The sequence below is a fragment of the Mustela lutreola genome, chromosome 16, assembly GCF_030435805.1.
Source record: "Mustela lutreola isolate mMusLut2 chromosome 16, mMusLut2.pri, whole genome shotgun sequence".
NCBI classification, from domain to species: domain Eukaryota; kingdom Metazoa; phylum Chordata; class Mammalia; order Carnivora; family Mustelidae; genus Mustela; species Mustela lutreola.
The window spans coordinates 50,583,520-50,608,761 of NC_081305.1; the positions used below are offsets into that span (position 1 = coordinate 50,583,520).

At 46.5% G+C, this 25,242-nt stretch overlaps 1 protein-coding gene across 3 annotated transcripts; it reads right to left on the reverse strand.

Annotated features, from left to right (window-relative positions):
* Positions 1 to 19,424: 19,424 nt before the first annotated feature.
* TSEN34 (tRNA splicing endonuclease subunit 34) lies at positions 19,425 to 25,199 on the reverse strand. Of its 3 annotated transcripts, none has more exons than XM_059153667.1 (5): positions 25,088 to 25,199; positions 23,903 to 24,149; positions 23,430 to 23,673; positions 23,021 to 23,278; positions 19,425 to 19,943 (listed from the first exon to the last, which is right to left on the reverse strand). In XM_059153667.1, the coding sequence occupies exons 2-5, from the start codon at positions 24,143 to 24,145 to the stop codon at positions 19,756 to 19,758; spliced, it is 933 nt and encodes a 310-aa protein (XP_059009650.1). In that variant the 5' UTR covers positions 24,146 to 24,149; positions 25,088 to 25,199; the 3' UTR covers positions 19,425 to 19,755. The 3 variants fall into 3 exon arrangements, with proteins under 3 accessions (XP_059009650.1, XP_059009648.1, XP_059009649.1); XM_059153665.1 differs by lacking the exon at positions 25,088 to 25,199 and adding an exon at positions 24,764 to 24,916; XM_059153666.1 differs by lacking the exon at positions 25,088 to 25,199 and adding an exon at positions 24,825 to 24,909.
* Between the last annotated feature and the right edge of the window lie 43 nt (positions 25,200 to 25,242).

Consider the following 25,242-nt stretch of genomic DNA (forward strand, 5'->3'; position numbering starts at 1 on the left):
CCCCCGGAGGATGACCCAGGGAGAGGCAGGCTTTGGGAGGTGCCCTGAAGACAAATCGTCGTTTCTCAGAAGGAAGCATGGCCCTTCCTCCTGCCCCGGGATCATGGGTTTTCTCGGCCCCCCACACTTCCCTTCCCTGACTTCCTACTTTCTCTAAGTCAGCACCCTCTTTATCATCATCGCTCCTTTTGAACCTCCAGTTCATTTCTGCCTCCTCGGGTCCAGTCCTCCCCTGGGCAGAGCTCTCCATCCCATACTGTGAATTCCTTCCCCAGGCACAGGGTTTTAAGAGGCAATTCAGCTCCGGAAGTTAGAGCTGAAACACTTAATGTCATTCTTCAGCAGATAATTCCCCTTTCTGAGTCTCCTGTTCCTCATAGTGACAACACAGTGGCCTCTACCCTCAGGACCGCTGGGGTCCCGGAGGCATGGAGGGGCTCATCTGGGGTGATTTCATGTGTGGTTTGCAGACATTGAGATGACCACAGCTCCAGAGTTCATATGGGGCCAGCTGAAGGCCACAGCCAACATCCACGGCAAGCTCACGGAAAGCTTTGTTAGATTCATGGCCACAGTTGAATTAGAGTAACTGAAGTGGCAGAAGTGCAGCGTGAATCCCTAAACAAGCAGAGACCAGCGCTGAGTAGGCCTGGTCGCAAGTCCCAGGGACCGGCCCAGGATCTGGATTTTTGCTGTGTATGTGTGGAGACAGGGGGCAAAGCCCCAGAGGAGACACGGGGTTCCCAGTGTAAGCTGCTGCCTGTCTGAACAGGGACTACAGTGTCCCCTCTCCTCGGTACGAGCTAACTCCCAGAATTCAGCTCCTTTATCCAGTTGTGAGCAAAAGCCCTTCATGCAATATGGGCGGGCGTCGATGTGTGGAGCTCAGGTCTGAGTCCGCCAAGCATTGCCGGCGCCCTCCGTCGGGCACACCTACAAACCGTGAGTCTGAAGCAATTGCAAGCTGGTCAGTTGTTTAGGGCTTCACAGTGCAGGGAAATGGGGGTGACAACCTCTGTGAAAGATCAGCTCGGTGGCAAAATGACCAAGTGCATGTGACAACCATGCCATGAAAAATAGAGCACAGACCCCACGCACTGTGGGAATTCCCAACAAAGACAAAGGGAATAAATTGAAAATTGGGAAGAGATTTAAAAATAAGCATGCTTTAAAACCTCAGACAGTTAGAGGAAGACATGACATTCATGATACAAGAAGCGTTTAGTGGAAAAAAGAGTGCTAAGGAAATTTCATAGATAAAAACTCACTAATTGAATAAAAAGATCGATTCCATAGTAAACATTAGATAATTGATCAGAAAATTGGGGAATTAGACAATGAAACTCAGGAAGTATCCCAGAATGCAGCTGGACATCATAAAAATAAAAGCCAAAAAGATAAAATCTGACACATGGAGGATAGAATAACTAGGTCCCAAGACACATTTGTCCTTCATTTTAGTGGAGAAAATGAGAGAATGATCCAGTAGCAGTAGTCAGGTGTTGTTGTTAAGGGTTTTTTGGAAGTGAAACCAGAGAAATGGTCAGCCTGGGCTGTGAAAGCTGAACTGTGACTGGGAGCTACATCCTCGAAAGCAGGTAAAAATGTCAGTTAGTGGGACAACCTGGGTGACTCAGTTGGTTAACTATCTAGCTTTGGCTCAGCTCATGATCCCAGAGTCCTGGGTTTGAGTCCCATGTTGGGCTCCTTGCTCAGCAGGGAGCCTGCTTCTCCCTCTACTGCCGCCTCTGTGTTCTCTCGCTCTCTCTCTCTCTGTCTCTCTCTCTCTCTATCTCTCTCTCTCTGTCAAATAAATAAATAAAATCTTTTTAAAAAATGTCAGTGAGGATGTAACCAGGTTGACAACCTGGTCAAACAAACAAGAATCCACATTCCCCAGAAGACTTTATCAGAACACAGTGCCTCCTAATGTAATATTCAAAGAAACAGTAAAGTCTCGGTAACACTCAAAGGAAAAATATTCAATGGACACCAACCCTGAGTTGACCAACAATTTAAAGCCTCTTCTTGTTAAGGATTTATTTATTTATTTGGGGGGAGGAGGGCAAAAGGAGAGGGAGAGAGAAGGGACCTCAGGCAGACTCCCTGCTGAGCTCAGAGCCTAATGTGTGGCTCCATCTCATGACCCTGAGACCACGACCTGAGCCAAAATCAAGATGCTTAACTTACGAGGCCACTCAGGTGCTTAACTGATGGGGCCACCCAGATGCCCCCAAAGCCATTTTTATAATCAAACTTCATGAAATAAGGACAAACACTCTTGAAATAAATAGAAAAATATAGACTTCTCTCAGCAAAGAAATTATAATGGGGGGAGGAAATTGGAGAACTGAAAAATTGAGTAACTGAAATTTTAAAATTCCTTGTGTCTAATGACAGAATGAAGATAACAGAGCCAGGAGTCAGTGAGCTTGAAAACAGAACAATCTGAGCAGAAGAGAAAAAAATACTTTAAAAAATGAACACAGGTTGAGGGATTTGTGGAACAATTTACATAACTGATCTGCCAGCAAAAGAATGCTATCACTGAAGGAAAAAAGTTTCAAGAAATAAATAACTGTCCATTTGTTGAAAGTCAGATTTGTTGAAAGTCAGACATTTCCATGTTCAAGAGGCTAAGCAAATGAAAAATAGGATAAGCTTTAAAAACCATGCCCACATACATCAAAATTGAACTGGTCAAAACCAAAAAAGAAAAAAAAAGAGAAAATGCCACGTTACATAAGAGGGAAAACAATTTGAATAACTACAGATTTCACATCAGAAATCATCCTGGTGGGGCACCTGGGTGGCTCAGTGGGTTAAAGCCTCTGCCTTCGGCTCAGGTCATGATCCCAGGGTCCTGGGATCGAGCCCCACATCTGGCTCTCTGCTCAGCAGGGAGCCTGCTTCCCTTCCTCTCTCTGCCTGCCTCTCTGCCTACTTGTGATCTCTGTTTGTCAAATAAATAAAATATATATATATATATTTAAAAAAAAAAAAAAGAAATCATCCTGGTTAGGGGAACTTGGGTGGCTAAGTTGGTTCAGAGTCTGCCTTCAGGGGCATCTGGGTGGCTCAGTGGGTTAAACCTCTGCCTTTGGCTCAGGTCATGATCTCAAAGTCCTGGGATCCAGCCCCACATTGGGCTCTCTGCTTGGCAGGGAGCCTGCTTCTCTCTCTCTCTGCCTGCTTCTCTGCCTACCTGTGATCTCTCTGTGTGTGTGTCAAATACATACATAAAATCTTTAAAAAAAAAAGAATTTGCCTTCAGTTTAGGTCATGGGTCCTGGGATCGAGCCTCAAATCAAGCTCCCTGCTCAGCACGGAGCCCACTTCTCCCTTTCCTTCTGCCTGCTGATCCCCCTGCTTGTGCTCTCTCTCTGTCAAATAAATTTTTTTTAATCTATTAAAAAAAAAAAAGAAATCATCCTGGTCAGAAGTTTTTTAAGTTATGGAGAGCCAACCCAGAATTCTTCTGGATATATTGTTCAGGAATGGAAGCAAAATAAAGTCATTCTTAGAGGAAGGAACACATGGAGAATTTGTTGCCAGCAGCTATGCTCTACAAGAAATGATAAGGTATGTCTTCAGACAGAAAGGAATTCTAGGGGGAAACTAGGAAGAAAAGGGGAAGAACAAAAAAGGTAATTATCTAAGTAAATGTAATAGCATACTTCTGTTACATTCATTATAATATTGAAAGCAAAACCAATAAGGTCTGGTGGGGTTTGAATATATGTAGATATAATACATAGGACACCTGCAACGTAAGTTGTAAGGCTATTGTTTTTTCTGAAAAATGTGAAATATTAACTCTATGTAGACTCTGAAATTAGATAGGTACAATATCTACAGTAGCCATAGCCATTTTAAGAACAACACACAAAGAGTTAGAGTTAAAACATCAGTAGAAAGGGGAGTCTGGGACGTTCAGTCGGCTAAGCATCCAACTCTTGATGTCAGCTCAGGTCATGATCTCAGGGTCATGAGGTCAAGCCCTGTGTCAGACTCTCCACTGGGCATGGAGCCTGCCTGAGATGCTCTCTTCCTCTCCCCTGCCCCTCCCTCCTCTCAAAAAAAAAAAAAAAAAAAAAAAGACACCAATAAACTAATATGGAATACTTAAAAATATTCCAAAAAGCAAAAAGAAGGCAGGAGAGGGAAGACGGAGAAACAAACAGTAAGAGGAAGACAAACAGAAAGCAAACAGTAAGATGGAAAACCTAAAATCAACCTGATCGGTAATTACATTAAATGTAAATGTGGAAAGCACAATTAAATGACAGAGACTGTAGGACTGGATTAACACCACCAAGACCCAGGCATGTGCAGTTGGTAAACAATGTGCAGGAGGTAAAAATTAAAGAATATGTTTGCAAACATCAATCAAAAGAAAGCTTAAGAGGCTGTGTTACTTTCCTGTGACTGCCACAACAAATTACCATAAACTCGGTGACTTTCAACAACAAAGACTTATTGTCTTACAGTTCTGGAGGTCGCAAGTACAGAATCACCAGACTAACACCGAGGTGTCAGCAGGGATGCTTGCTTTGGTAGCTCTGCAGTGAGAATCTGTGCCCTTGCCTTTTCAGCTTCCAGAGGCTGCCTGCAGCATATGGTTCCCAACCCCTTCCTTCAACCACTGCAGCCCCTTGATTCCATTCTCACCTCCCCTACCATTACTCCGGCCCTATGGTCTCCCTCTACGAAGAAGCCTGTGAATACATTGGACTCATCCAGATAATCAGTGTAATGTTCCCATCTCAAGCTACTTAATTTAGTCACATTTACAAAGTCCCCTTGGCCTGTAAGGTAACATGCTCACAGGTTTTGGGGATTAGGGCATGGACACCTTTGGGAATTGGGAACAATCAGCCGCTTTCTATTTACCACAGTGGCCATGCTGTCCAAGATAGTATGGCAAAAGATACCAGATCAAGTAGGCTTTTGAATAAGAAAATTATCAGAGATTTTTTTAAAAAGTCAATTCACCAGGAAGGCAGTAATTCTAAATGTGAATGCACAAATCCACAGACCTTCAAAGTACATAAAGCAGAAACTGTCAGAAATGAAAGGACAAGTAGGTAAACCAACGGTTACAGTCACAGACTTTGACACTCCTCTCTTGGTTATTGATAGAGCAAATAGATAGCACATCAGCAAGGATATAGGAAACCTTAACTACACTGCCCACCAACTCAACCTAATTGACACGTTGAGAGCAGCACCCCACCGACAGCAAAAAACACAGTCTTTTTAAGTGCACCTGGAGTGTTGGCCAACATAGTTCATATCCTCGGTTACAAAACAAAGCTTAACATTCAAAAAAATTAATATCCTATATTGCTTCTTTTCACACCCTAATGGAATTTAAGTTAAAATCTATTACTAGAAAGATAATCTGGAACATCTTCAGCTATTTGGAAATTAAACAACACACTTCTAAATAATTCATGGGGCAAAGAGGAGCTCAAGGAAAATTGGAAAATATTTTGAACTGAATGAAAATGAAAACCACGTTCTAACCTTTGAGATGCAGCTAACGTGTTTAGGGGGAAAGTTGGAGCAGCATATACATATTAAAATAAATAACTCATATTTTAAAAAAATAGTTTCTAGTCACCTAAACTTCCATCTTAAGACACCAGAAAAAGAGCCACTCACCCCAAAGTGAGCATGATAAAGGGCAGAAATAAATAAAACCAAAAACAGAAAAAAAAATAACAAAAATCAATGAAACTCACTGCTGATTCTTCAATAAGACAAAAAGAAAATTGCCAAGGCCTAGCCAGGCTGATCATGGGTAAAAGGAAGACACAACTTGCCAACATCTGGAATGAATGACAGAATGTCACTACAAACCACATTGATATTAACAGGACCGAAGAGAACACTACAAACTCCGTGCCCCAAAATTTGGCAAGTTGAATGATCCAACCCATTTTATTTTAGTATAGTTGACACACAATATTACATTAATTTTAGGTTGGTAACTTAGTGATTTGGCAAGTTTATACATATGCTATGTTCACCATAAGTGTGGCTACCACCTGTCCCATCACATCACTGTTACAGTATCATTGACCATATGCCTTATGCTATCCCTTTTATTCCTGTACCTTACTCATTCCATAAGTAATGGATATTGGAGATACTGGAATCCAGTATTTCCCATTCCCCTTCACCCATTTTGCCCACCCTTGCCTCCTCTGGCAACCATCAATTTATTCTCTGTATTTATATGTCTGATTCCGCTTTTCATTTGTTTGTTTTTTTAATTCCAGTTATAAGTGGAATCATATGGTATTTGTCTTCTCAGTCTGACTTATTTCACTTAGCATAACAGCATTTAGGTCCATCCTTCAATGGATGGACCATGGTATTCCGAAAGACACAAACTACCAAGACTCATTCAAGAAGGAATAATCTTAATATTCTTTAAAATAAATTGCATTTGTATTTGTATTGCATTGCATTTGTAAATGCATTTGTATTTTTATTGCACTGTAAAATAAATTGCATCTTTAAATTGCATTTGTAGTTAAAACACCCTTCCAACAAAGAAAACTCCCAGCCACAGTGTCCTCACTGGCACATACCACTGAACATTTAGTGAAAAAATACAATTCTATACAATCTCTTTCAGAAAGTGGAAGAGTAAGGAAAACTTTGCAAAAATTTTATAAGCAAGCATTACTCCAAATTCAAATCAGACAAAGACAGTACTGGGAAAGAAAGCTGCAGACCAATATCCTTCAAAAACAAATGCAAAAATCCTCACCAAGATATTGGTAAACAAAAGCTGACAATACATCCAAGTTTGAATTATCCTCAGATGACAGACAAGTTTGACATCTAATAATAAAGGTTATCCACCATTTTAAGACTAACAAAGCAAAAACGCATCATAATATAAGTGAATGCACAAAGTTTGATAAATAAAATGCTCAGCTGTGTGGGAAGAGAAGGAAACTTCCTTAATCAGATAAAGAGCCTCTAAAGCAAAAACCTTTAATATCATACTGCTAAAAACCTTTAATATCATACTGAACACTTCCGTGATACAAGTCAATGATGCTGTTACAACTTCTATTCAGAACTGGCTAACAGTAAGACAAATGAAAGGAATACAAGGCATACAGATAGAAGGGGAAGAAATACCAACTGAATTTTATTTTGTAAATTAACGAGGAACAATTGGAAAGCAAAATTAAAATACTATTATAATAACTCCAAAAACTATACACAAGTAGAGCTAAGTATAAGTATAGATGTATAAGATCTGAAGACTAAAAACTATAATACTTAGCTAAGAGAAATTAAAGAACTAAAAAAAATACCACATTCATTACTTGAAAGACTCAACATTGGAAGTGGCTGGCTGGCTCAGTCGGTGGAACATGATCTCAGGGTTGTGAGTTCAAGCCCCATGCTGGGCATGGAGCCTACTTTAAATATAAATAAATAAACATTTAAAAAGACTCAACATTGTCATTAAGAAGAATGAAATCTTAACCATTTGCAGCAAGATGGAGCTAGAGTATAACGCTAAATGAAATGAGTCAGTCAGAGAAAGACAAACACCATATGACTTCACTCATATGTGGAATGTAAGAAACAAAACAAAGGAGCAAAGGAATAAAAAGAAACAGACTCTTAACTATTGAGAACTGATGGTTACCAGAGGAGAGGTGGGTAGCAGGGAGGCTTAAACAGGTGGTGGGGATTAAGGACGGCGCTTGTGATGACCCTTGGTTGATGTATGAAGGTGTTGAATCACTATATTGTACACCTGAAACGAATATTACACTGTATGCTAACTAACTGGAATCAAAATTAAAACTTTAAAAAAGAAAAAGTTATTCAATATTGTCAAGAAATCAAGTCCCTCTAAACTGGTAAGCAAGGCAAATCAAAATCCCAACTAGCTGGGGCGCCTAACTCAATCAGAGTTAGAGTGTGTGAGCCTTGATCTCAGTATCATGAATTTCAGCCCCACGTTGGGTGTATAGATTACTTAAATAAATAAATAAATAAATTTTTTAAAAACCCAACTAGCTGTTTTGGCAGTCGAAAAGTTGACACTAATGTGTATGTGGAAATAAAAAAGAGCAATAATAGCACAACAGTTCTGAAAAGGAATAAACCTGGAACATCTTCTTACTCCAAGACTTTCTGTGGAAGGAACAAATCTCATGGACAGTGTAGTATTTACATAGGGATAGGTAGGTGGAAAAAATATACAATAGAGATGCCAGAGGTAAACCCACACATACATGATTGATTGACTTTTAATGGGACAGAAGTACTTGCTTGAGGAAAAGATAATCTTGCTGGAACAACTAGAAATCTATTTGGGAAAAACAAATGAACCTTGACCTTTACCTCACAGCATCACCATACACAGTAATTCACATGAAATGGATCATAGACCTAATAGCAAATGTCAAAGCCATAAGGCATCTTTAAAAAACACTTTTAAAGATCTTTACAACTGTGGATTAGACAAAGATTTCTTAGCAAGGTACAAAAAGCACAACAACAGAAGGGTTCATTGGACTTTAAAAAGTTAAAAACTTTTCTCTTCAAAAGACAGCATTAGGTAATGTAAAAAAAACAAGCCAAGACTAAGAGAAGTGTGTGTGTGTGTGTGTGTGTGTGTGTGTCTGATAAAGAATTATTTGTAGAATAAATAAGGACTTTTGCAAATAATACGAAAACCCTTCCAGACGAGCAAAACAATTTGAAGAGACAGTTCTCAAAGAAAATATATAAATAACAATGAACAAGTGAAGAAACACTGAGGACTCAGTGTTGGTCTCCACTGCTGAAGTGGTGGACATTGAGAAGAGCCTGTAGTTGGGTCACTCTTGAAATTCAGTCTACATTACGAGACCCCTGACCACCCTCCATCTCTGCCACTTCCTCCATAGACCCACTGCATAAACACTGGGACAGAGAAGAACAGAGGCTGGCTATCACCTACCCAATGAGCAATCCAGTCCCCTGGGTCATTAAGGACTATGTCTAGAGGGAACTCTCTTAGGAACATTTCTTTCTCTTTTTTTTTTTTTTTTAAAGATTTTTATTTATTTATTTGAGAGAGAGACAGAAAATGAGCAGGGGGAGCGGCAGAGGGAGAGGAAGAAGCAGACTCAATCCCAGGGCCCCAGGATCATGACCTGAGCAGAAGGCAGATGCCTATCCGACTGAGCCACCCAGGAGACCATCTTGGGGACATGTCTATCTGAGTCAAAGACCCCAGTGCTTTGCACCCACTCCTATCATTTATGCATACACATGCCTCCATTCTGGACAACCCTGTCTCCTCCCACTTGATGCTGCTCCTTCTGGTCCCCTGATCATTTAGGCAAGGCAGTAGCTACTATCCGGGAGTCTGTGTACATCTTCACACCTAGTCAGATCTCTTTCCACAAAATGGGTATTATCCATATTTTCATTACCAAAATATGTGCTCATTGGTAATTTTCAGAGTTCCACTGGTGTGATGGTGGGGCAACACTACTCCAAAATATCACCCTGCCCAGACACGACCCAGGTCACAAAGCTGTAGATGACCACCGAAGAGAGGCATCATTGTGACAGGGTAGGTATGTAGGTGTGTGCACTTAACTACGTCTTTGTCCTCTGAACCTGCTCAGGCGCCCAGCCCCACCACTTACTCAGCAGTGGGTTGCAAACAGGACTGAGTGGATAGGACCACACCCAGCTCATCATGGATGGTTTCAGTTGCATACATGCTCATGTCTCTTACCACTAGATTTCTACTGGGACCAGTGGCACAGAGACAGCTTTTTAAATGATACCTAGGTCACTTGCTCGGGCGATGTGATGACGTAAGCCCAAAGCCCACTGAGGCTCAGCAGAGGGGTCACACAGCATCCCAGCACACACACCTATCCCAAGCAGCCTGATATGGTAGGTCATGGCCATGGCCATAGCGTTCTGATGGATAGAGAAGTTATGCCTGGAGTGTCTGGGTGGCTCCATCAGCTGAGCAGCTGAAATCGTGACCTGATTTCAGCTCAGGTCACGATCTCAGGGTCCTGAGATCAACTGCCAACCAGGCTCTGTGCTTAGTGTGAAGTCTGTTTAGGACTCTCTCGCCCTCTCCTCCTGAAATTCTTTTCACTCTCTCTCTCTCTCAAAAAAAAAAAAAAAAATTACACTTGCATAATATTGTAGTCTATTAAGCATGCAATACCATTATGTCTAAAAAGACAATGTACACACCTCAATTTGGAAAATACTTTATTGCTAACAATGTTAATCATCACCTGAGCTTTCAGCGAGTCGTAATCTTCCTGTTTTCAGAGGGTCTTGCCTCTGTGCTGGTGGCTGCTGCCTGGACAGGGTGGCGGGTGCTGAAGACGGAGTGGCTGGGAAGACTCTGAAAATAAGACAACAGTGAAGTTTGCCACATCGATCGACTCTTCCTGTCCCAACTTCTCGGTGGCAGGTGATGCTGTTTGCCAGCATTTAACTGCAGTAGAACTGCTTTCTGTAGCTGCTTTCAAAATTGGAGTCAATGCTCTAAAACCCTGCTGCTGCTTTACCAAGTCTGTGTGATAGTCCAAATCCTCAGTTGTCATTTCAACAACGTGCATAGCATCTTCTCTAGGAATAGCTTCCGACTCGGGGAAGCCCTCTCTTTGTTGCTCCTTCAGAAGCGGCTCCTCGTCCGTTTGAGTTTGACCGTGAGCTTGCCGTGGTGCAGTCCCTTCTTCAGGCTCCACAGCAACTTCGGGTTCTCTTGCTCTTCCCACCACTCCAATAGTGACTTCGTCCCTGAAGCCTTGAGCCCTTCAGAGTCACCCATGAGGGTTGGAATCCACTTCTTCCAAACGCCTGTTAAGGTGGGAGCTCTTCCCATGAATTACCAATGTTCTTTTATTTTTTTAAGTAGCCTCCACAGGCACAGAACTTGAACTCACCACCCTGAGATCAAGACCTGAGCTGAGATCAAGAGTCGGATGCTTAACCAGCTGAGCCACCCAGGCACCCCAAATCCCAAGTGCCCTTAATGGCGTCTAGAATGCTAAATCTTCTCCAGAAGGTTTTCAGTCGACTTTGCCCAGGTGCATCAGAGCCATCACTAAGGCAGCTACAGCCTTGCAAATCGTGTTTGCTCATGCTAAGACCTGAATGTTGAAAGGACAGGCTGCAGGACGGGTGTTGTGTTCGCAGGTGTGAACACAACATTAATCTCGTTGAACATCCCCATTAGAGCCCATGGGTCACCAGGTGCATTGTCACCAGGGACAAGGATGGTTGTTTTCCCTCTGAGCAGTAGGTCTCAAGACGGCTTAAAATATTCAATAACCATGTTGTAAAGAGATGTGCTGCCATCCAGGCTTTGCTGCTGCGCCGACGGAGCCCAGCAGAGGAGATTCATCATCATTCCCGAGGGCCCTAAAAGTCTCAGAGTGTCCCTGAGCACCGGCTCCAGCTTAAAGCCCCAACTGCCTTAGCCCCTGGCAGGACTCAGCCTGTTCCTCTGCGGCTTTGAGGCCGGCACTGACTTCTCTCTAGTGATGAGAGTCCTACATGGCATCCTCTGCCAGCAGGAGGCTGTCCCGTCCACACTGGAGATCCGTGGTTAGTGCAGCCGCCGTGGCAGATCACGTCAGCTGGCTCTGGGTAACTCGCGGCGGCTCCTGTGTCAGCACCAGCTGCTTCACCTTGCACTGTCCTGGGGACGGCTTCTTTCCTCCCACCTGCTGAACCACCTCTGCGGGCTTCAAACGGGTCTGCAGGCTCCACGCCTCCCTGGGCCTTCACAGAATTGAAGGGAGTCAGGGCCTTGCTCGGGATGAGCTCTTGCAATAGCGTTCACGACCTTATCCTTTGTGCTTACAGCTGGGCCGTTTGGCACAACAGACCTGGCTTTGGGCCTGAGTTGGCCTTCGACCTGCCTTCCTCCCTAAGCTTAGTCAGGTCTCGCGCTGGATTTAGAGGGAGAGACGTTCATCTCTTCCTTTCACCGGACCCTGGCAGGCCACGGTGGGAGTATTAACCAGCCTCATCTCAGTACTGCCGGGTCTCAGGGAGCAGGGAGGCCCCGGGGAGAGGGCGCGAGACGGGGAACGGTAGGTTGATGGGGCGTCGAGAACCCACATTCATTGTCTTATGTGGGTGTGGTTTGTGGTGCCCCCAAAACAATGATGATAGTGACATCCAAGCTCACAGATCACAGATCACCATCACATACACAATAATGATGATAAAGCTTGAAATATTGGGATAATTACCCAGATGTGACCCAGAGACACAAAGTGAGCAAAAACTGTTGGAAAAATGGCACCAGTATATTCGCTGGAGTCAGGGTTGGCAGAAACCTTCAACCTGTAAAGCACGCAATTATCTGGGGAGCGCCCAGAGGTGAGTTGAGCCTATGTTCCCTCCAGCCCCTTCCTGTCTAGAGAAATGCCATTCACGCCAACGGCTTCACTGATCAGTGTTAGATTGTGTTTAATGAGCATCTTAAATATCGAGGCTAAGAATTCTGCATATAATAACTTAACCTAGTTCTCAAAACGGGCTCCAGGAGTCCCCTCAGAGAAGCTGCCTGACCCCACGATAGCACCACGGTAGACACCCAAAGACCACTAACACTATGATCAGGCCTGTGTTGCAGAGGCAGAGACTGAAGCCCCAAAAAGTGGCTACAGAGCTTGCCCCAGATTACACAATATGGGAATAAGTGAGAAAAGACGTGACAGGGCACCTGCGTGACTCAGTTGGGTAAGTGGCCAACTCTTGATTTCAGCTCCGGTCTTGATCCTCCGTGTCATGGAACGGAGCCCGTCATGGGGTTCCATGCTCAATGGGGAGTCCGTTTGTCCCTCTCCCTCCTCCCATTTGTGCTCTGTATCTGTCTCTTGCTAAAATAAATTACAATCTTTAAAAATAAATAAATAAATAGAATTTTTTTTTTTTTAAAGGAGGCTATTATGGCAGGAACTTAAAGAGTGGTGGAGGAGGGGGCAAGCCTATAGTGGAAGCCTTGGAAAGCTGCCCTCGAACCTTGACCAGAGCCAATGTGCCCCGGGGAGCTGGAGGCAGCCTCACTATAAGGCGTTGTCCTGCGTTATCAGTTAGGGGAGCATACTTGGCTTTCTCTTGATGGTCTTAAATTAGAGCCAGGGACAAAAATTAGGAAAGCTGTCTGCTATTAGTCAAGTCCTGCTATTAGTCAAGCCAGTTTGGACCTATTGTTACAAGGGTATCGTGTGGCTTCCCGCCCTGCTACTAGAGGTGGCAGGCTGGCCTCCTGGGCACGTTATTGTAGGCTGTGGGTCAGAATCCTATCTTCGTAGCTGGTGTGGCCATCATCTGTTTGCCCGTGCAGTCTCTTAACAAAGAAGGTCAGGCCAAGGATGGAGCTGGGACAGCCTGGCCCCACAGCTGCCCTCTTCAGCGCTGCTCGGTGCTCTGTGCTCATAGCGGGCAGAGTCCCCTCCTTGGAGGCAGCTCCACTCTAGCCAGATGCCTGGGTTGAAACCTGCAGCTGCTTGCTCACCCAAATCCCTTGGACACGTTTCTCCACCATTCTCTGCGCCCGCGTCCTCCTCTGTGAAATGGGTTTGTGCCCACGCTATCCTGTTACTGTCACCAGGTACTGTGAGGTCTTCCCAGCTACCCAGTTCATTTCTGTTCTCTCTCTCTTTTTTTTTTTAAAGATTTTATTTATTTCTTTGACAGACAGAGATCACAAGTAGGCAGAGAGGCAGGCAGAAAGAGAGGAGGAAGCAGGCTCCCTGCTGAGCAGAGAGCCCAAACGCAGGGCTCGATCCAGGACCCTGAGATCAAGACCTGAGCCGAAGGCAGAGGCTTAACCCACTGAGCCACCCAGGCGCCCCCATTTCTGTTCTCTTGTTTGTAGATTAGCTCCCAGACGAAAAGGTTATAGGAGGGCAGGGCCTCACCTGTTCTACTTATCTGCGTCAGGTTCAGCTGTAGTCGATAGTCACTAAATTGTTGAATATACGAAAAGCTAACTATATGCATCATCTCCAGACTGAATTTTCTCACAAACCCCTCCTCCAATTCATTAATTTGCTAGAGCAGCTCAAAGAACTCGGAGGAGCATTTTATCTCCCTGATCACTGGTTTATTAAGGGAGAATGTAACTCAGGAAGAGCAGATGGGAGAGCTGCCTAGAGCCAGGCATGGGGAGAGGGCAGAGAGCTTCCATGTCCTCTCCAAGGAGGCCACTCTCTCCCCATCTCCACATATTCATCCACCCAGAAGCTCTCAAATCCCATTCTTGGGGGTTTGAATGGTGGCTTTATTACATCCACAATTACATCCCTGGCAATTCATGAGTGACCCAACCTTCAGCTCCTCTCCCCTCCCTGGGGGTCATCTCATTAATATAAACCCAGGTGTGGTTGAAAAGGCTTTGTTAGGAATATCGACTCCTTTATGGCTCTTAGGAAATTGCAGGAAATTGCGAGCCTGTTAGGAGGTCTGAGCCAGGAATGGGGATGAAGGCCCAATGCAAATTTCTCATTATAAATCACACTAGTGATAAACGGTAAGGCAAATATACCAAGAGAGAAGGGGCATCCAGGAAGGCTGTTAAATTTTAAGGTAGGGTTACCACGGAAGGCCTGAGGAGGTGACATTGCAGGAAAGACCAGTGGGCAGTGGGGGACAAGACCATGCAGCCACTAGGGGAAGAGCCTTCCAGGTAGAGCGATAGGGGCAGTATAAGCATGGATAAGAGATGCAGATGGGGACAGGAAACAGACAACATGGACCCTTTGCTTTTACTTTGAGATGGGAAACTGCTGGAGAGTTCTGAGGAAAAGGGACATTGTCTGACCCACATGATGGGTCATTGGGACATGATGCCAGTCATTCTGTGAAAACAGAGGATACGGGGGCAACGATGGAATCTGAGGAGGTGAGGAGCCCGGAAGCTACTGCAATCCTCCCTGTGAATAATGTCGCTTCTGCCCACATGTTGGCCATGAAGGTGGAGTGGTCAGATATGGGTCTACAGTGTTCGGAAGGTGGCACGCATAGGGTGTTGGTTTTGTTTTTGTTTTTGTTTTTTAGATTTTTATTTATTTATTTATTTATTTATTTTTTTTTTCAATTTGTTAAATTTTTACTTGCTCTTCAGGTTACCATAGTATTTCACTACTACATGGAAAACTATCACATACCATTAAGAATAATATAGTAGAATTTAAACCAATAATGAGAAGAAGAGAAAAGAAAATATATAGAACCATGAACTTGGTAAAGGGACAAAGTTGGGAAAAACTACTCACTTTAACACCAAGATTCTTTTTTTTTTTTTTTTTTAAAGATTTTTTTTTTCTATTAAATTTGCTAATTTTTATAGTAATAACAATCTAGAATTCTATAAACATATATTTTTATCCCCAGGGGTACAGGTCTGTGAATCACCAGGTTTACACACTTCACAGCACTCACCAAAGCACATACCCTCCCCAATGTCCATAATCCCACCCCCTTCTCCCAAACCCCCTCCCCCCGGCAACCCTCAGTTTGTTTTGTGAGATTAAGAGTCACTTATGGTTTGTCTCCCTCCCAATCCCATCTTGTTTCATTTATTCTTCTTCTACCCACTTAAGCCTCCATGTTGCATCACCACTTCCTCATATCAGGGAGACAGAGATCACAAGTAGGCAGAGAGGCAGGCAGAGAGAGAGGGTGAAGCAGGCTCCCCACTGAGCAGAGAGCCCGATGTGGGGCTCAATCCCAGGACCCTGAGATCATGTCCTGAGCCAAAGGCAGAGTCTTTAACCCACTGAGCCATGCAGGCGCCCCCACAGAGGTTTTTTAGACAAGTTTAGGCTCATGGCAAAATTGAGAGGAAGACACAGAGATTTCCCTTGCACCCCAACCCCACTCATGCCCGGTTTACCTACTATTGACATCCCCCACCAGAGGCTGCATTTGTCACCACTGATGAGCCTCTATCAATGGTCATCAGCAGAGTGCACAGCTTGTGTAGCGGCCACTTGTGATGCACACTGTGGGTTCGGACAGTTGTCCAGTGACCCGTATCCACCACTATGGTCTTACACGGAGTCGTTTCACTGGCCTACGAATCTGTGCTCCTCCTGTTTGTCCCACCCCCCCAACCTCCAGCAATCGTTCATTGTTTTACTGTCTCCAGTTGTGCCTGTTCCAGAACATCCTACAGTTGGAATCATACAGCATTCAGCCTTTTCAGATGGTCTGCTTTCGCGTCATAATGTCCGTTTGAGGCTCCTCCATGTCTTCTTGTGGCTTGATATTCTGGCTCTCCAGCACTGAAGGACACCCCGTTGTCTGGACAGGCCAGCTGGCTTAGTCCGCCATCTATGACGGATATCTTGGTTGTGTGCAGGTTCTGGCCATGATGAGCGGTGCTGTTGTAAACATCCACGTGCAGGGTTTTGTGGGGTCCTACATATTCAGTTCCTTTAGGTCAATACCAAGGAACATCCTTGCTGGAGACAGTCGTACCAACTGGGGTGCCTGGGTGGCTCAGTGGGTTAAAGCCTCTGCCTTCAGCTCAGGTCAGGGTCCTGGGGTCAAGCCCTGCATTGGGCTCTCAGCTAGAGGGGGAGCCTGCTTGCCCCCTCTCTCTGCCTGCCTCTCTGCCTGCTTGTGATCTCTGTCAAATAAATAAATAAAATCTTTAAAAAAATAAATAAATTGAACAAAACTATAAAACAAAAACAAAACAAAGAAATCTCCAGACTGTCTTCCCAAGTGGCTGTATCGTTCTGTGTTCCCACCACAAAGAACGAGGGCCCCTGTTGCTCCACAGCTCCCCAATATTTGGTGGTGTCAGTGTTCTGGATTTTGGCCGTTCTGATAGGTATATAGTTGTATCTTACTGTTGCTTCCCTTTGCATGTCTCGGATGGCACAGGATATGGAGCAACTTTTCATGTGCTCACGTGCCATCAGTAGAACTCCTTCCGTGAGGTGTCTGTTAAGGTTTTAGGCCTATTCTGGGGGTTGGGGGGTTAGGTTCTTGTTTTGTTCTTAAGCAGGCTCCATGCTCAGCATGGAGCCCAACGTGATGCTTGAACTCGTGACCTTGAGATCAAGAGGTGAGCTGAGATCAAGAATCAGATACTTAGGGGGCGCCTGGGTGGCTGAGACAGTTGGGCTTCTCACTCTTGATCTCAGCTCAGGTCTTGACCTCAGGATTGTGAGTTCAGCCCTGTATTGGGCTCCATGCATGGAGCCTTCTTACAAAAAAAAAAAATTTAAAAAGAGTTGAGTGCTTAACCAACTGAGCCATTCAAGTGCCCCTGGTCAGGCTGTTTCCTGTTGTTGAGTTTTAAGAATGATTTATATTTTTTAGCTCAGGTCACGATCTCAGGATCCTGGGATCGAGTCCCGCATCAGGCTCTCTGCTAGGCAGGGAGCCTGCTCCTTCCTCTCTCTACTTGTGATCTCTCTCTGTTAAATAAATAAAATCATTAAAAAAAAAAAAAAGAATGATTTATATTTTTTGGACAGCAGTCCTTTATCAGTTCTTTTGCAATATGTTCTGTGTTTCATTTTAATGAAGTCCAGCTGATCAATTCTCTCATTGGCCCCACCTTTGGTGGTGTGTCTGAAGTGTCACTGCCACACCCATGGTCTGCTAGGTTTTCTATTATCTCCCATGAGTTGAATAGCCCTACATTTTATAGAGACCTATGATGCATTTTTTTTTTAAGATTTTATTTATTTATCAGGGGGGGGGGAGGAGAGGGAGCACAGGCAGGCAGAGTGGCAGGCAGAGGCAGAGGGAGAAGCAGGCTCCCTGCTGAGCAAGGAGCCGGATATGGGACTCCATCCCAGGACGCTGGGATCATGACCTGAGCCGAAGGCAGCTGCTTAACCAACTGAGCCACCCAGGCGTCCCCTATGATGCATTTTGAGTTAATTTTTGTAAAGAGTGTAAAGTCTGTATCTGTATTTTTTTTTTTTAAGATTTTATTTATTTGAGGAGAGAGAGAGTGAGAGCTCATGAGCAGGGGGAGGGCAAAGGGAGAGGGAGAAGCAGGATCCCTGCTCTGATGCTGGGCTCAATCCCAGGACCCTGGGATCATGACCTGAGCTGAAGGCAGATGCTTAACTGACTGAGCCACCCAGGTGCCCTTTTTTTGTGTGCATGTGGGTGTCCTTTTGAGTTTGTTTGTTTTGTTTTGTTTTTGGTGTTTTTTTTTTTTTTAAAGTAAGCTCTAGACCCAACATGGGATTCAAACTTACGACCCTGAGATCAAGAGTCACATGCTCCACTGACTGAGCCCACCAGGCACCCACAACATTTTTTTGTTTTCTTTTCTTTTTAAAGATTTTATTTTTTGAGAGAAAGCAAGAGAGGGAGAGAGCATAGAAGGAGATGCCTACTCTCTGCCAAGCAGGGAGACCAATGTGGGGCTTCATCCCAGGACTCCAAGACCATGACCTGAGCCAAAGGCAGACATTTAACCGACTGAACCACCCAGGAACCCCCCATCCACAAGTTTTTTAATGAGGAATTTTTTAAGGGAAGACTCAAGACAGAGATACTGAGTACTGAGTCAGTTAAGAACTCTGTTGCAAAGAAGAGAGAGCTTAGAGAACATATTTACAAGCCAGTTACCAAGGAAGCCCAAAGAACAGTGTTAACTGGGCAGGGGTTGGTGTCCTGTTTTAAATTAATCTAAGCTTATAGGAAATTGAGGTTCGAGCAAATCTGTTTACTGAAAAGGGTAGGAAAGAAAGAAGGAACAGGCACCACAGAAATTGGGAAACCGGAGATAGATGCTTTCAGCCCCAGAATCATGACCGCGTGACAGTATTTCAGTAACGAAACCTATGGGACGAAATTACACATTTTAAAAATAGACATATAAATACTGGAAGTGGGTACTGATAACATTCAAGTAATTTCTTAAGCAGAAAGGCAGCTATATGAATCATCTCACAAATGTGTGTTTTATTCATATGTGTTTCAGCTTTTAATAGAATATATGTATAAAAAAAGACCTGGATCATAAATGTATGGTATAAAGTATAATTCTACACACCTGAATAAACACCACCCAGGCCAAGAAAAAGAACACCACCCGCATTCCACCAGCCCCGAGTCCTTCCTGACCTTCCCCTCCCCAACCCGAACCTGTCCGGAAAGTGCAACACTCATGTTCTTCTTCTCTTCACATGTTACTTTGATTTATGCCTTTATGTGCACCTGAAACGCTTCGTGAAGGTCTTCTCAAAAGGAAGTTTAGTGTAGGGGGAAGAGCGCAGACCTTGGACTCAGAAAGACCAGGTTTTAAGTCCCAGCCCAGCGGGCTACCTCCTAGAGGCTGACCTCCTCCAGGCCTTTCCCTCATCTGTATAAGCAAATGCAAACACCCACACTTCCCAGGACTGTTGCCCGGATTCAAATCACAGACTCCGCGTTTATTCAACAAGTTTACTGACCCCTCTTGAGACCTAAGCCCTGTAGAAACTGGAGATGAGTCAAACCCAGTCTTTACCCTCAAGAAGCTCACACTGTGGAAACAGGAACTACAAAACGTCACAGCCAGTAAGTGCTTTGAAACAGGGAGGGAAAGAAGGAGGATGTAGTGTTTCTCGATCTGGAGTCAAAACCTAACTGCAGAGAGAGGCAGGAGGGTTCGCAGCCTCCCATATGCAGAGATGAGCTTGGGACCACCCGGAAAGGCTCTGTCCACAGATGCAGCCACATCCCCAGGGTCTCTGGAGTCACTCACTGCAGGCTGGCCCACTGCAGGGACGTGTAGACCACCTTACCATCAGGCTGAGGAGAACAGAGCAGCAGCGTCTTTCTGACGCTGGTTCCCAGGCGGCCAGCGGAAACCAGGTCCTGCAGTGGAATGGGGTCCCCCGGAGCCCAGCACTGAGCAATGTAGTGGGCGTGGAAACGAAGTGGGTCACCTGGGTGAAAGACAGACACACAGAAGGTCCCAGTGACACAGCGCTGGAAGACACCGGAACGTGCACACGGAGACAGGAATCAGCTTAGTAATCACTGTGAATATTTCAAAATAGCTATTCTTGGACCCAGCAATTCCACTTCTTGGAATTTTTTACTTATAAGGATAACAGTACCAAGATATACCGATGAAGATGTTCACCCTGTTACCATTTACAACCGCTAAACCGCTAAGAAAGGGAGACAACCAAACCACGGACTTGCTAAGTTCATGGTCTCGCCACAAGACCAGCTGTTAAAATGACAAGAATGTATCCAGGTGGGGAGGTCCAGGATACACTCGGGGCAAGCCGTATGTCACACACATACAGCGATCAAGCCGTCACACACATACAGCATGATCGTGTTTAAAAAAACAATATAAAACAAATATACAAATATACAAAAACGATACAAAACGATACAAATACAAAACAAAACAAAAAAAGATACAAAAACAATGAATAGATCATTGTCGTGACATAAGCACCAGGACCACGAAGTCCATCAAAGCCACGAGGAGTACACAGGATGTCAGGTCCAAGGAGAAGTGACTCTAACCGACCACCAGAAGAATTTACAATATGATGGAGTAATGAACAGATGGGTGATGAAGATGTTCCAGAAAAGGGCCCGACAGTAAATACTTGCAGGTTTGTCGGCCACGTTACAAGGGCTCACCTCTGCCACAGGCCATATGGAACAAATGGCCAGGGCCGCCTCCCAGTAGCTTTCCCTTTAAAACCTGGGTGGCGGTCTGCCCCCGATTAGGTAAATGACCAAGCAGAGCAGGAGCTGGAGTCGCGCCCCAGTCAGAGGTTGGTAAGTGCCAGGAGTGAACATCGACAAGGGCAGGGTGGTGAGGTGTCCCATCTGAGAGGACCGTCCGCTGGGTGTCCAGCCGGGAGCCAGGAGCCGGGCGTCGCTGGGACACCTCTGCCCGCTCAGGAGGAAGCATCGGAATATGTGAGAAGGTTCCCTGGAACCGTTCCGGGAGGCTTAGTGCCTTTTAAGTTCAGACACCTTTACTGTTAGAGACAGGCGATGGCCTCAGTCCTTGAATATTTTCATATTCAGGGCGCAAGGATTCTACGTACATCACGTTTACTGAGTATGTATTGTTTTAGAAATATTGACCCATTAGAACTAACAGGTCAGCCGTGCAGTTTGGTTGCAGATGTGTGATTTGAGTTACTGGTAGATTTAACCTTGTTTTAACTGGAATGTTTTAATTTAGTAAGCATACTGACAGTATTAGAACATATAAACTTAAAACTCACCCCATTTAGAACTTATTAAATCTGAATTTTTGACAAGTTCCATAATGAGGACACCATACAACTTAAAGAGGAAAATAATCATATTAAAATTTAAAATACAAGGGTGCCTGGGTGGCTCAGTCCGCTAAGTGTCTGCCTTTGGCTCAGGTCATGATCTCAGGGTCCTGGGATCGAGTCCCATATTGGGCTCCCTGCTCAGTGCGGAGCCTCCTTCTCCCTTTCCCTCTGCCTGCCGCTCCCCCTGCTTGTGCTATCCAATAAACAAATAAAATCTTTTAAAAAAATTTTAGGGCGCCTGGGTGGCTCAGTGGGTTAGGCCGCTGCCTTCGGCTCAGGTCATGATCTCAGGGTCCTGGGATCGAGTCCCACATCAGGCTCTCTGCTCAGCGGGGAGCCTGCTTCCTCCTCTCTCTCTCTGCCTGCCTCTCTGCCTACTTGTGATTTCTCTCTGTCAAATAAATAAATAAATAAAAAATCTTTAAAAAAATTTTAAATACAGCTTATAACATTGAAAATTATGTAACTCCTTTCACGAGTGGGATCAAACGCGGACTAACAGTCCCCTTAAAATCTGCTAGATTGGAAAAAAAGATTTGTAAATTAACCTGAAAGCTTAGAAAAGAACTAGATATCAGTATCCATATGTTTCGTGAGTCCAACGTTCATTTTCAAAACCAAAATAGTCTTTCACATACAGAAAAACAGTAGCAAGGTATGACCGTACGGTCATCTGCAGAGCAAGGGGCGGTGAACTGCTCTCAAGCTCCTGAGTCAGTCCCTCAGTTGAGTGTTTGGTCTGAGAAGACACGAAGGCTCGTGTCGTGGCTCATCCACAGGACACTCCTTCGGTCTCCAGCCAACAGCTAAAATCTGACTACTCACCTGGTGCTTCTATCCGCTGGTGTTCTCAGGAGGAACAAAAAAGGCGATTTCTTGTAGACTTACTTTTTTAACCTTTTAGTTAGACAGTAAAGGCACTCATACTACAAATTCAAAAATTACCTGGTACACTGAAAATCTCCTTTACCTACACCTGATGCAAATTCCCTCCCAGAGGTAACCGCTGTACTTGGGCTGGAGTACGTCCCTTCAGGCCTTTTTCCATTTGCTACTTGCTTTCTAGTCAATAATCTATTTTAAGTTCTTCTCATGTTCTTTCACTCGAGCCACATAATTTTCTTTAAGTAATCTCTACACCCAGCATGGGGCTTGAACCTACAACCCTGAGATCAAGAGTAGCATACTGCCCTGACTGAGCCCGCCAAGGGCCCCGCAAGCCATGATTTTTAAGGTTATTTAAATAATGTGTATATAACTCCGTGACAACATAAAACACAATTCACTATTTACCATACCTGTTTTCGACACGTAGTTTTTTTTTTTTCCTTCCCCCTTTGGTCATTTTTTCATAAATGTACGTGGACCTACATTAATCTTTTACAACTAACACCAGTAAGTAACCACTAACCTATTAACAATCACTCTGGCTGCTCGCTAATATTTCGCTACTGTAAAGAATCCCGCAACGACGATTTCCTATATGTTCTGTGCACGTAGCTAGGTGTCCCTAAGTGAAACCTCTAGATCAAAGAAAGTGCTTAATCAGATTTGCTAAATTGCCCTCCAAATGGGCTTGGGTTCCCAAGTGTGGCTGTCCTTCTATGGGTTTCAGAGGCTGAGAAAAGACAAAAAAGGGAAATGGAGAGGGTCGGGGGCTTGTCAAAAAAGGGGCAGCAACAGGAGGTCCCAACAAAACTCACCAGGATAGACCAGGAAGTCACCCCCGAACTTGCCAGCAGCACTGAGGAAGAAGCCTCGCTCCCACAGGTCTCTGTAGATGCTGTAGCGGAGCTCATGGGCAGGACGGCCAGCATGAGGCCAGTCTTTGGACTGGACACGCCAATCCAGGGGCCTTGCCTTGATGGGCCGAGGCCTAGCAGTGGCCAGCTGGACCAGCAGGGCGGACCTGGGCAAGGGGGCCACCTCATTTGAAGGCCCTGGCTGGGGAGAAGAGGAACCTGGGGGCGGTGAACGCAGGAGAGTGTGGTGAATCCAAGGACAGGGTCTTCGCATCCCCCAGAGAGTTCCAGTCCCGAGATTCCCGCCCAAGATTCCCCAAAGATCTCCCACCTCCTTCCACTGGCCCCTGGACTCCACTCCCACCCTCACCTGCTTCCTCGGGCTCCGCAGGAGCCTGGCTAGCGCTGGCTTCACTCTCTGCGGCAGCCGGGTTCACACCGGCCCCCTGGCTCTCGCTGACCCCTGACTCCTGTTCCAGCTTCTGCTTCTTCGCAGCCTGGCCCTCCGCAATCTTCTCTAGGAGCTCTTGACGACGAGTCTCGCGGGCCTCAGCTGCCAGGGCGCTTTGCTCCTGGAAGCCCTGTTCTTGCTGGCGTTTGAAGGATGCCAGAGCCTGAGAAGTAAGCCGGCGGGAATGCCAGGATCCAAGTCTGCCCCGCCTTAGGAAGCCAGGAACCCTGACTCCCTGACTCCTCCCAACCCCAAAGCCCGAACCCGGGGATCCTAGTGTCCTGCATGCACACTATTCCAGAATCCAGGGCACCCAGAAGCCCTCCCACCTCAGAGACCCCGAGTCTACTTCCGCAGGTCCAGGGCGTTCGCGTCCCTGGCCCGCCCCTTACCAGGCCGTGTTGCCGCGGATCCGGGCGCGGGGCGCTGACCAGGGTCACGGCGCCGATCTCGGCCAGAAGCCGCGCCTCTTCGGGCATCAGCAGCAGCGGGAGGCCCAGGCGCGAGTTCTGGCGGGGCCCGCGGGGCAGGGCGCCCACCGTGCGGCCCCCCACTCCCAGACGCTCCCGCAGTGCCTGCACCGCCTCGGCCCCCCATACCAGGGAGCGGCCGTTCGCGACCTCCACCACCAGCATCCTCCTGCGGAAGCCAGGGGAGCACAGCGGTCACCTACACAGCGCTCCCACCGCCTGGGGTGGGGTGGGGAGTGGAGGGTCTCAGCGAGGTCCCGCCCCTGAGCCTGGAGGGTGGAGCCTTGCCCGGGCCGCGTTCGCCACCTGCCGATTCTCCAGGCCGGGCCCCGCCCCCTGGGCGCCGAGTCGCTAGGGCGCCGCTGGGCCCCCCGGACCCTGAGGTCAGCTTTCCGGCCATCACGCCTTCTCGGCTCCGAGAGAAGCCTCCCTTAGTGCGGGGCCACGCCCCCTTCGAGTGACTCGGAACTGGGCCCCTCCCCTTTCCAAACCACCGAGGCGTGGCCTCAGAACTTCCTCGCGCGGTGTCAGACGCCCACCGTGGAAGCCCCACCCCCGCCCGGACCTCTCGGCTCGGCCGAACTCGCAGCCCCGCCCCCTCCCGAAGGCCGGCGGCTCGGGGTTCGGGCGCCTTCGGCTCCCGTCAACCCCGCAGCCAGGCCCCGCCCCCTCCGGCCGCAAGAGCTCCCGGTAGGGGAGTACCCGCCCCTCTGAGCGAACCCCACAGCCGGAGGCTCCTCCTACTGAACACCAGCTGTCCGTTCCCCGCTTGGGTTGGCTCACCCCCTTCGCGAGCGTTCCCCTCAGAATGCCGCACCGTCCTCCGACAGAACAAGTCAGTCACCTCGTAAACACCAGCTCTCACTCCCGGCGGAGCCTCCCCCTACGTAGCGCGCCACGCGCCGCTTCCTCCACCCCTCCCCATCCCGACCCCCTGCGTCAATTTCGTCACGCCGCCACCTCAGCGAAGCGGGAAGTCTGGGATCCGCCCCCAGTTTCGCCGTAGCCCCGCCTTCCCGTGGAGTGGCACACCTTGGTCCCGCCCTCGCGAAGCGAACCTCCCCCAGCCGCTTGGGCTCCGCCTCTAGAAAAAGTGAGGTTAATTACCTTGGTCCCGCCCTGGTAGCGTATACGTCAGCTGGGGTGCCGCCCCCTCAGGCTGGAACTGCTGTTAGCCCCGCCCCCTTGGAACGATCCAGATCGCGGCCTCCCTTCGTGTTGCTTAAGTCTGTGGTCCCGCCTCCTTCTTACCCTCTACCCCG